Raw genomic sequence first — 13,439 nt, forward strand, 5'->3', positions numbered from 1 at the left:
AAATTTATGTGTTCTAACATGGAATTAGTTATAATGTAACAAGAATTTAATTTGACATGTTTGATTTTTTTAATTTAAATCTAATAATTTCACTCGATTCAACTCGACTTGAATTTCATTTAATTCGACTCGATTTGAAAAAAAATTCAACTCTTCAATTAACCCAAAAACATTTCACTCGATTCGATTTGAATCGACCGAATGCTCTCCCCTAGTTGAGATTGAACTTTCAAATTCAAAAGAGACTAAAAATGATTGAATAGGAAAACTGAGACTAAAGTCCATAACTTACGCATAGTATGAGATTAACAGCAAAATTTAACCTACCAAATTTAACTGTTACGGTTTAGGTCATGACTAAAAAATTAAAATTAAAAAAATTAAGAATTAAAATTGATTAAATCAAAATATAAAGAATAAATATACATCTCATGCTTAGAATAGAAACTAATAACAAAATTTGAGGGAGCAAAATTGTTTTCATAATTCATAAATTTTTTAAAGCAGTACATGTAATTTACAAATATTTTATTCTAATATGTTATTTTGCATGTTAGTTTTCTAATGGTAACATGGGTCGATATAATTAAAATTTTAAATGACATGATTTTTATTTACATATATATATTTATGGTTTTATTTTGGTAAAATTATAATACGAGGGAGGGAATTACAATTCTAGGATTTAAACTTTAAATCTTGGAATGTGAATAAAAAACTTCAACTATTATTCTAAAAATGTCGATTGAGTCCTAACTCGATTGGCTGTCAATGTAAGAGGACGTGAGTTTGAGTGCGCTAAACCGCATTATCCTCTTATTTATGGGTTGGAGAGAGATTATGAGTAAATTTAAACATTATAATAAAACTATTAAAAAACAATGGTGTTCATGGTCGAGTTACATTAGATCTAATATTAATTCTGAAAAATATTTTAAGCCCGAGTTTAATTTATTTAAATCTATCTAAATAACTTGTCCTATTATTTAAAAAATAATAAAAATATTTAGTCAAATTTAGTTATAAAATATAAAAATATTTTTAAACAGTAAAATAAGCTGAACCCAAGATAACCCAGATCGAAAAATATAACCATAAACACCTTAGCTCTAAAAGGGTGTTGGCATATTCTTTCCCTTCAGGTCGAGTCTTCGTCAAAAGACTTGTTCTATAGTTCTTCATACATGTTTAAAGCTGTTAGCCTTAAATAAAGTATTATCTTAAATATGTTTCTCAAATTAAATTTATTTATTTTCTGTAAAAGTATTTGTTATCGAAATTGAATAAATTAGTTTTACTTAAGGAGCAATTTAATCTATCAATTTTGAAGGTGAACAACTATGAATAATAAGTCCTGATATTAAGGTTTTCGTCAGTTGTATATAAATTTGATTTGTATAATAATAAATTTAACTCTTAATATTTATATATTCTATGTAAATGTTGACAAAATGTATAAATGTTGCGGATTAAATTTATTAAATCGGGATAAAATTGATAGAACGTGTAAATGTTGTGGGTTAAATTTGTCAAAATCAAGACTACATAAATATAATGTGTAAACTTTGAGGCCTAAGTTTGTTATTATAGCAACAAAAATATTTACAATATTTTTTGAATAATCTCATTATAGGTTCTGATCATATCCGCTTTTTTTTTACACAATGCGTAAAATTACCTATAGCTTCTCTCCAACCCATAAATAAGATAATAATGCGCTTCAGCACACTCAAACGCACGTCCTTCTACATTGACAATAATGCTCATACTAATAGAGCTAAAACTCAAACCACTTAATTTTAATAATCTTGTGACACTATGTCTTAACTAATACACCATCAATCACGTGATTCATTTGTTCAGATTTAAATAATGAACTTTTCTAGTGTTTTTGCCCTAAAGTTTTTCTCTTCTACTTTTAAATAATGACTAATTGAGATTCTGATTTCAATTAATAAAATTGATGATCTGTTTTCAGACCTTCCGAGGGTTTATGAGAAAAAAAAAAGTCCATTTGCTATTTTAAAATACAACTTCTAATTGAATATACTAAATTTGTTATATTAATTACGGGTGTGATATAGTAGTAGCTCATTTTTTTAATCATGCGGTCAAGAGTTCAATCTCTATTTATGGGAATTGAGCATATTTCGATAAGTTTTTGTGGCAAAAATGTAACACCCCTAACCTGTATCCGTCGTCGAATTAGGGTTACGAGGCATTACCGAACAAAACACAGTTTCGTATAGTCATTTATCATTTTTATACACATGGTTATACCAACTTCTATATCCAATATCAATCATCCACCAAAATCATGTTAATTAAATTTTTGCACATAAAGAACATGTAACCAGATAAAATTTGTTATGCTTTATTACTTATAATGCATATACAAACTAGCTTCAAATTTCGACCATATTAATATAATCTATATAACCACACATTCGAATTTAACTAATATGCAACAAAGCCAAATTCCATGTACTTAATTCAGATTAATGTTCGAACCACGTAACCTTAATATTAATGGCATTCGTATATTTCATTAGTTAAATATCAAACATAACATTTCATAATTTCTGCACAAGCACATAATAATAGCCATCCGAATCATATTACAATAATTATTATGCAATCACGTATGCGACTTTAGTAACATTACAACCTAGCCAAACATACTATTGATGTATATAAATATGTATAATGCGTATCTTACCCTAAAAAACAAAAATAAACACATTAATCTAATGAACACATTTAACATTCCCTTGCACACCTAATTCGCATATATATATTTGTCATTGCAAACCGAATCAAAATAGCCAAATCACAAATGATCATATCATAATTATCCCAAATGCACATGTTCAATGACTAACCAAATAACATATAATCAACCGTTTCAACATTCATACATTCAGTCCACAATTTCAAACTCATATGATCAAACCAAGCTACCATAAAATATATCCATAATTTACCATCACCATTCGCACCTAAATAAACAATCCAAAATAATGACATAACATTATTTAACCTATGTTTCATATACCAAAAACACACTTTTAAAGTGAGCTATTTTCATAACTGATTATAGACCAAGCTTTTCATCACCCATTACCTAATTATAATTCAAAACATTACAAGCATATATACAAAGGAACCTTTCTCCATAATAAACTCAAGTAATAAGCAAATACTTAAGTGAACTAATCATAAGCCACATATATATATCTTTACTTCATACTAAAATCATATATTAAACACACTACATAACATATACCATGACCAAAAATGCATAACCTAAACATCATTAACAATCCACAATCAAAACACATCCTATATCAATATTACCACACACATATATCACGACCAAAATTACTTAAACATTAGAACATTGGCATTAAGATTGAGCCATTTTCGCATGGCTAAATATATACAAATTTGAAAACCAACCAAGACAAATGCTAGCCTATACATGCTATATGTTCAAAGTTTCAAGCTTTTAAAATACCAAAATAGCGTTCGATAGTGTGACGGATTTCCTTGACGATCCCCGAGCTCGTAACTATCTTCCAAAATCTATAAAACACTGAAAGAACACACAAAGTAAGCTTAGAAAGCTTAGTAAGTTATAAGCAAATAAAATTATTTCAATAACATACATAATTCAATTTAACAAGGCCAATCAAGCAAATCTTTACCACATATACATTTATCATGCTTGCAAATTCATATAATCATGTAAGTACTTTACTTACCTTTACTTTCATGAACATTTAAACCGTATACATACCTGAGTCATTTAACTCAAATTCACATTCGGTCTCATCTTGACATTGCCCGTTGAACCGTTCGGAATCAATAAGGATACTTGGAGAGTTCATAAAGCTCGTACAATGCCAATGTCCCAGACGTGGTCTTACATGTAATTAAATATCGATGCCATTGTCCTAGACAGGGTCTTACACGAAAGTCTCAAATCGATACCAATGTCCCAGACGTGGTCTTACACGAAATCTCAAATCAAAATCCTATGTCATGACATATGTATCCTAACTATTCCTATGGTTCGTACGGGGCTTTCGGACGTCATAATTCGATCGATTCGAGCTCAATACAAGTCACACCATGCTTATAACAATTCGGCAATATGTAAAATATATATGCATTCCAATTAGGCATATTTAAAACATATACATTCAAAATTTACAACATTTATTAACTTATGAACTTACCTCGGACGAAGACAAACGGACCGGGACGACTATTCGACCACTTTGATTTCCCCCAATCCAAATCCAAATTCCTCTTTTCTTGATCTAAATTAATACAAATTTGACTTGTTTAATAATATATTTATTCAAATTCATCCAAAAATGAATAAATGGGAAAATTACATTTTAGCCCCTAACATTTCACATTTTTCACAATTTAGTCCCTATTTCACAAAACACAAAATATTCAAAATTTTACCACACCCAAGCTTGGCCGAATTTCACTAAGGTCCCTAGCAGCCCATGTCTTTCATTTATTTCACATTTTGACCCTTAAATTTTTGAAATTCACAATTTAATCCTAGATAGGCATTTTTACTAAAAATCACTTAATTAAACTTGACAATCTAACAACATATATTTATTTTTCATCATCAAACAACAAAAATCACAAGCTATCATCAATGGAAAATCATAAATACATCAACAAATTCAAAAATTTCAACATGGGCTAGCTAGTATTCGAAGCAATGATCTCAAAAACATAAAAATTATCAAAAACCGAGCAAAAACGAACTTTGAATCAAGCTTGAACCAAGGCTGAATGTTCAAAAGCTTTAAAACCCCCTTTTTCTTTTCTTGTTTCGGTGAAAGAAAGATGACCTAATGCATGTTTTTTTTTATGTTTTATTATATTAACATATTTTACTAATTTTACAAAACTAACCTTTATAATTTAATATGAAAACCATATATTATAAATCCAAAACCGTCCACTCAAATAAACAAGGGTCAAATAACCACTTAAGGACTTCATAATTAATTAATCATAGCAAATAAACACTTAAACAATTAGTATGCCACTGTTGCATTTTACATAATTAAGCCCTTTTATCAAATTAACTATCCAATCGGTAAAATTAAATCACGAAATTTTCACACATCTCAATTAACATGCTATAAACACTAAAAATAATATTAAAATAATTTTATGACTACGTATTTGTGGTCCCGAAACCACTGTTCCGACTAGGGTCTAAACCGGGCTGTTACAGAAAAGATTAATCACTATTATTGGAAGTTGACAAACATTCTCATCATATATACAAATAATTATATTTATTTAACATTAAAGTTTCATATAAAAAATTTGAAAATTAAAAAAAAAAATTTCTTTTCACTCAATTCCCATATACTTATTTTGAAAAAATCAACACCCTTATAGGCAAGTACGGGAGTTAACTATTGTAGAGGCGAGCATAAGCATCTTTGTTGGTGTAGTTAACCGCCTTTTGCTTATAGTTCCTTTACAGTTTTCAAATGAAGAATATGTTCATTCCTTTTCTGTTTTTAGGCTTTCATGAACTTTTTGTCCATGGAAGAAATGTTTTTCCATTAAAGTTTTTGTACGATAATTTTGTCTGCTTTTATAGTACAGTAGTTTGGGTTTCTATTTAGTTTTTTTGGTTTTCCAAGCATCTGAGAGAAAGAAGGTAAACTCGCGGTTTGGCAATTTGTTGAGTGGTTATGGTATCGGTTTTAACAGTGCTGTCCATAGAGGGTTGGGAAGATAACAAGTGACATATCAATTCTGGCGAGGGGCAGGCAGGCGAGAGGCAACGCTAGACGATAGGGGGATGGGTTATTGAAGAAGCCTTACTGTTAAGCACCGTGGTGGGTCGGGTGAACCTCCAATTGTGAAAGATTTGCCACTGGATCGAGGAGTGGATGCTATCATCTTGGAGCGAAACAAAGGTAGATTGGAGGTGAACAAATAGTGGTGGATCTTGTCGGAGTCGGGGTCTCTCATCATTCATTTGTCACTGGAGACATGTGGTATCAAGAGAGCTCTGTATGTATCAATGTGAAAATGTCGATTTGCACGAGGGGTAGCTCAAACAACGGTTGGATACGCATAGATCTTTCCTTTGACAAGATGCTAGTCAACGAAGGGAACCTCGATCGTTATCTTCTTGTAGAAGACGAACGACAAAAAGTGTCCACGAAGGTGGTGTGGTGGATGGGTCAGGTTTGATGGCGATGGTGGCGAGAGACGAAGGATTGGAAAAGGGTCTCAACGGTCAAGGTGCTTACCATCGGCTTGTTTACTACTAGATGCTTTTACCACCGTCTGTGACTTACAACATATATGGGCAGCAGTGAAGTTGATAGTTGTTCAGTTTCTTGGTATTCTGGTTTTTAAATGAGAAAAGCGTAAGTGTGGCTGGAATCTATACTTTTCTTTTGATGTTTTCTTTTTAAGTCCTAGGATTTGTATTTTATTTGAATGTTATTTATTTATTTTTTATTCTCATTTGTACAACGTCGCGGTATTATTTTAATAAAGATGTCTAGCCTTTGTTTAAAAAACAGTTCCATAAAAGAACAAAATAAAGTTCATGTATCACATTGCAATTTCAAAATTTATCTGTTTAGAATAGTCTAAATGAAAGGCTTGTGCAGTGATCAATCATAACAATTTCATCTTGTTATGGTGTTTTTGGTGGATTGGCCTATGCTTTGTCAAATGGTTATATAAAAAAGTAAAGAAGCTACGAAGGTGTTGGAATTATAGTTCGAAACATCCTTCGATAGTTGTCAATAAAATATTTAAAGAGAACACATTAGAGAAATATTTCAAATTCTAATTCTCATCAAAGCTCCCCTTTTCGGTGACCCTTGGCAACTGGTAGCCACCCCATCATTGTTCTCTTTTTTTCCTTTATCCTTCCTTGCTCCCTCACTTTCCTTCTCTTCCATTCCTTTTATTCATTTTTTTCTTCCCTATATCCTTTTATGATCGCTTGAGATTGATGATCGGTCGATGGTTGATAGCTCATTCATTTCCCTTGCTCTCTCTTCTTTTTGTGCTTTCCTATTCCTTTCTCACATTTTTTTTCTCCTCCCCCACCTATGGTGGCAGTCCTTGACCATGCCACTTCGTTTGATCCACACATTTTTCTTGCTTAAAGAAATCTTTTTCGGAATAATAAAAACCCTTTGAGTCATTAATGGCTCAAGTTTTCTCAAGTTCATGGTGACTTGTTTCTTGAGCTCAACTATGCTAAGTTACCTTGAGTCTTAGTGAGTCATTGGTTAATCAACTCACTCACAACTTCTAGTCTTAGGGTAGGTTACTTGATAACTTACCCTTCAATCTAGGGGGACAATTTTTGTATCTCTCCTCCTTGCTTGAAGGATATCGCTTAGTCAAACCCTATGACTAGTAGAAGACAATAAAAACCTCGCCCAAGATGTCAGGCCAGAAGTAATCTAAGGTGACCTCACCACTTGATCAAATCTTGATTCCTTACTCTATACTTGTCTTTTGCATCCTCTATAAGTACTCAAACAAGTCACATTCACACTATTTAAGAACCTTTGAATGAGTAACTAAACAATTCCATCACATCCAAATACATGCGTACCCTAACTCATCCTCCAAGCCGCTTATTGATGACCAAAAGAGCTCCACCATTTCATCTTTTACTGAAACTAATCCAACAACCAAGGTAGATATTGAAACATATAAATAAAACTTAAAATACTAATTCTTAAAAACAATAGTCAATGTTGATGATGAATAAAAGTAGACAAAGAGAGATGATTATTCACACAATTTACAAGGAAAAGGTAGATCTCCTAAAGCTAAGGATGCATATTCATAGATGGTGTTAGCTATCTCTAAGGGTGAGTTTGGATGAACGGTGTATTTAATTATGGTTAGTGTAAAAATAGCTGTGGCGGTGAGATTAAATATTATAGTGATACTATAACGTGAGGCAAAAAGTAAATTAAATGCACCGCACCTCACCCAATTACCCATCTAAACTCACCCTAAGTCTTCTATTGTTTTACATGATAATCTTCTAAATAAATGGCAATGGGAGTAATATACTCAATACTTAACAATGAGGAGATAGATGAAAAGTATACCACATGTTTAGGAGGTAATGGTCCACAATGAAAAGGTGTGGTGGCGCAGACACTCGTGACACATTGGGAAAACAAACAAATTCTCCTGACCACGTCAGAAAGAAAACCCAGGCAATTCCAGGACTCTCATGCACACAACACTTTCCATATACGAATATTTTAAATGTTGTTTATTATTATTATTAACCCTATAATTATTTCTTCTTAATTCCTCCTGCACCTCGAAAAGCTTTCCAGGGTTTGGTTTTTTTTTTTTTTCACTTTTGGGCCGTTCACAACTTCACACCAAGTCACCAAATGTGCTGTCATGTCTGATATTGACCTTGTCCTTTGCCTTTCCTGTACTCAAACAAAACTTGCTTTTATTACATCATTTGCGCCACTCAAAGACTTCGATTCCCGTCGCCATGAAAGATTCTCAAGCAAACAGAAATCCCCAAGCGGAATCCAAGAAGACGACGATCCCGCCTTACATGAAAGCCATTTCAGGCTCCTTCGGCGGTATCGTAGAAGCCTGTTGTCTGCAACCCATCGATGTCATCAAAACCAGGTTGCAATTGGACAGGATGGGGAATTACAAAGGGATCGTTCACTGCGGCGCCACCGTGTCTAGCACTGAAGGGGTGCGGGCTCTTTGGAAAGGATTAACGCCCTTCGCTACTCACCTCACGCTTAAGTACGCGCTCCGGATGGGATCCAACGCCATGTTGCAGAGCGCGTTCAAGGACTCGGATACTGGCACCTTGAGTAACAAAGCGAGGTTTTTATCTGGGTTCGGTGCTGGGGTTCTTGAGGCGCTTGTTATCGTTACTCCCTTTGAGGTTATCTACCCTCCTTCTCAATACAATCCGAGTTAATATTGATCTATAACTGATGATGTGCTAGTAGATCTTACATTATGTTGAGTTTGAAACTGGGTTTTTCTGTGTGTTTTTTACCATAATATTGCTAAGGGGAGTCTCAATTCTGTGTCTAAGCTTAAGATTAGGAACGTTCCTTGTGGTATTTGTTGGAGTTCAATTGTCTCTTTGATGAATCTAGGAACGTTCCTTGTACACTTTGTTGGTTCATCCGAAGGTAAATCGGATTGTGAAGCCATTAAGCTTGCTGTCTACTTTTAATAAGGCTATACAAAATGAAAGAAGCAGTTGGATTGATCTCGTTTCAATATCCGAATTAGAATTGGATATTGATGCTATTGTTCTGTCACAAGCAAGTAAAGAAGATGATAACTATTAATTTGGCTAAATCAGGACACATGTATAAATTTGAAACTTAGGAATACATTTCCCACACTGAATGTAAGTTTTGTTCCATTTCAAAGCGAGAATGATTCATATATCTTTGGAGAATGCAACTTGGAACGATGATTCATGAGACTTCATCAATTGCATGTAGTGCTTTTGATTAAACACCCGGGATTGGTGATTGCTTACTCATGGTTTTAGAATGTGATTTGCAGTGGTGCATATTATTATGCTGAGGTTAGGATTATGATGGCCTTTTAATCCTAATGTACTGAAAAGGTTTGGTTTGGTCTTTTATCGTGCAGGTGGTGAAAATTAGACTGCAGCAACAGAGAGGACTAAGTCGAGAGCTTCTAAAGTACAAAGGCCCCATACATTGTGCTCATACAATCATCCGTCAAGAAGGCCTTTTTGGGCTGTGGGCAGGAGCTGCCCCAACCGTTATGCGTAATGGGACAAACCAAGCTGCAATGTTTACAGCCAAAAATGCTTTTGATGTGGTATTATGGAAGAAACATGAAGGCGACGGGAAAGTCCTCCAACCATGGCAGTCTATGATATCAGGTTTCCTTGCGGGAACAGCTGGTCCAGTATGTACTGGTCCCTTTGATGTCGTCAAAACTAGGTTGATGGCTCAAAGTCGAGATGGAGGGGAGGTGAAGTATAAGGGCCTGGTCCATGCTATCCGAACAATATATGCTGAGGAAGGACTTCGTGCTTTGTGGAAAGGACTGCTGCCTCGGCTCATGAGGATACCACCTGGCCAGGCCATAATGTGGGCTGTTGCTGACCAAATAATTGGTCTCTATGAGAGGAGATACTTTCATAGTGCAGCTCTATAAACTTGTACTTTTTTTGCTTGTTCTGGTTTTGATTACCATAGCAAACGCAAATCTTGAAAATCTTGGACACCATTTTTTTCAGTGGTCGGACTCAACACCTGGTAAGAAAGAGCCACATTTGAACTTAAGCTATAAATTAGGAAATGGTAGTTGAATCCAAAAAAAAAGTTCATGAATAGCAATGAAGGTATCTGTTTCTCTATATCTCAATAATGATACATTGCTGGTGTCACTTTCATTAACCAATTTGAGTCTCAGCTTAGTTTCATGCATGCTATGTTTCAATCAACACAGTAAAGATTGTTAGTCGAGACCGATCTAACATAAAGTCACCTTTGTTACATTATGTGTTTATGGTTGTCTGAATGAGACAGTGTCAAGTAGCATTCTGGCCTTCAATGAGCAAGTGGTACTGTTGAATCACCAATAATAGAAAGATAAAATGCTCAGTTTTGACTTTTTATTTCTATCGGGTAGGGGCTTTGTCAAGTAAGAAATTTTTATGCATGTATATCTCGGATACGAGTAAACTGATGAGGGTGTCACATTTGTGCTTTACATAGATGCACATGGATGTGTGTGTGTGTTTTTAAATAATTGTATATATTTTTAAGTATTTTATTAAAAAAATTTGATTATAAGAATATGGAAATAGGAAGTATATAAAATCAAATATTAAGAGATTAATACTTCACAGAACTTCAAGGAATTAAAAAAATATTATATAATAATATATATATATAGTACAATTAAAAATATTTTCCTAAATATTTCTTTCTAGACAATTTATTAAAATTAAGAAAAAATTTCAACCAAATTTTTTTTTAAAAAAAAGCAGGTTAAAACTAGAAGTTTTCTTTGTACTTTTACACTACATTTGGTTGATTGTAATGGAATAGAGCTGTAATAAAATAAAATTGTAATAAGTAATTCAATTATTTAGTTGAATGGAATGAAATAAAGTCATACAAATTATTTATATTCTTTTTTATTTGCATGGTAGAAAGAAAAAGAGAAAAAGTTTGGGTAATAGACCTTTTATTTTAATGACGGTTTAATGTATAATTTGGTATCTAAGTTTGAAAATTTTTTTAATGTGGTATTGTGTTATTTTTGGGTCTAATGCGGTACATGTATTTGTTAATACATTTTGATACCTAAAGATAACAATATTAGCTTTTTAGAGCTTAATCCGGGTTTAAGAGTTTAATCTGGGTTTAAGAGTTGATTTAATGAAAATTCGTAATTAGCTAATACTATTATCAATTAAATTTCATCAAATTAATCCCTAAAATCCAAATCAAAACACATGCATTGGACTGTATTTGACAAATTAAACGAAAAATTAAACAAATTTACAATTAACACTAAATTTATTCTATTAAAAAATCATAAAAAAACTCAAACCTAATAATATTAGCAATTAACTTTTATCAAATCAACCCCAAAACCCAGATTAAATACAAAAAAGTTAACATCGTTACCTTTGGGTACTAAAATATTTAACTTTTGTCAAATACAAATACCAAATTGGACCAAAAAATAACAGAGGTATCACATTAACAAAAATTGTCAAACTTAAATACCAAATGATATATTAGACCTTTTAATGAGGATGATGTGCTTAATTGATATGTAATTGTAATTTATTATAATTAAATTTGAATATGATGCTACAAATTCTGATGATTATTTGTTTATTTCCATGTAAGTGCAACAGATACAAGTTTAAATGTGAAATTACTAGAGAGATTTGACATTAGATAAAAAATTGGCGTGCAAAATTTTTATATTTTAGGAATATTTTATTAATAGTTATTTTATTTTATTTATTTATGAAAATATTTTATTAAGAGTTTAATTAAGCTTATAGTTCTTTACATTTAGCTAAGATGTATTTAATAAATCACTGAAATTTTTTATTTTATTGAAATTGAAAAATTTTAACTTTTAATATTTTAAATGTATTTGATAATCATTTTAATTTTCTACTTAATATAAAATTTTCAACAAAAAAGAGTTGTAAATAATATAAGTAGGTAGATAACTATTTATCACTCAAATATTAAAAATATTAAGTTAATTTTATTTTATTAAAAACTTGAAATAAGTTATTGTGACACCCTAAACTCGGCTCAAGAGTTTCAGCCAAGCCTCAAGATCATATTAGTCACCAAAGTGATATAAACTAGAAACTGTACACTTACACTCGAATACTCGATCAATTCACATTATGAATCATTCAAACTAGTTTTTGAAACCAATTTCATACAACCTCAAATCATTCAATACAAACCAAATATATGAAAAAATCAAACCAAAAATGTTATCAACATAATACTCAAATGAGTGTCCCCATCCACCATAAAAGAAATAGGTACCAAAAATCCAATTTTATTACAAATTCGACTTGCGAGACTTTCAGTAATTCTCCAATGTTGATGTCCCTTCTTTGATATCAATTATCTCCTAAAAATAAATAAAACTCAAACAATAAACTTACTAAGCTTAATGGGGCCCCAAGGTGCATACTTTACACACATAGTCACATTAGTCGGTAACATGCTCATTACTTATGCACAACCCAAATTAGACATATTCTACTCAATTTGACATCACATTGTGCTCAATTACATAGATAAAAATTTAAAACATGCTTTTTAATACACAACAAAGTAGCACCACTCTTATATCATTGCACACACCAAAAGATGATCTTTCAAATTTTTGCCCAAGTCTAAAATAAGACATATCCAATACTCGAACCCCAACTTGAACACACCAAAATGTTGAGTTGTAGCTCTCCACCCTAAACGCACCAAATAATGAACCAAAGTTCCACACAAAAAGGCGAGTTAATGACTCAAGTGATGAATCGCAAAATGATTGGTGAACCAATCTAGCACATTGTGCTTAAAACTTCACTTTTAAGACACTTCTAAATGTCCTATGGCATGCCAACCATATCACAACAATTCCCAAGTGAGCATCGTGATTGTTCTCGATTTTGGAGTACACGAGAATGTCATCGATGAACACCACCACAAACTAATCTAAGTATAGTTGGAATACCTGATTCATCAAATCCATGAATGCAACTAGGGCATTCGTCAAACCAAATAACATTAATAGGAACTCGTAGTGGCCATATTGAGTCCTAAAAGTCATTTTAGGGACATTTGCCTCCTTCACTT

General features: G+C 32.3%; 1 protein-coding gene across 1 annotated transcript; it reads left to right on the forward strand.

Moving 5' to 3' along the window:
* Nucleotides 1–8,167: 8,167 nt before the first annotated feature.
* On the forward strand, nucleotides 8,168–10,447 carry LOC107915716 (mitochondrial succinate-fumarate transporter 1). The gene is made up of 2 exons (XM_016844847.2): nucleotides 8,168–8,977; nucleotides 9,709–10,447. The coding sequence occupies exons 1-2, from the start codon at nucleotides 8,564–8,566 to the stop codon at nucleotides 10,243–10,245; spliced, it is 951 nt and encodes a 316-aa protein (XP_016700336.1). The 5' UTR covers nucleotides 8,168–8,563; the 3' UTR covers nucleotides 10,246–10,447.
* The last annotated feature ends 2,992 nt before the right edge of the window (nucleotides 10,448–13,439 follow it).

Source organism: Gossypium hirsutum, chromosome D10, assembly GCF_007990345.1.
Source record: "Gossypium hirsutum isolate 1008001.06 chromosome D10, Gossypium_hirsutum_v2.1, whole genome shotgun sequence".
NCBI classification, from domain to species: Eukaryota; Viridiplantae; Streptophyta; class Magnoliopsida; order Malvales; family Malvaceae; genus Gossypium; species Gossypium hirsutum.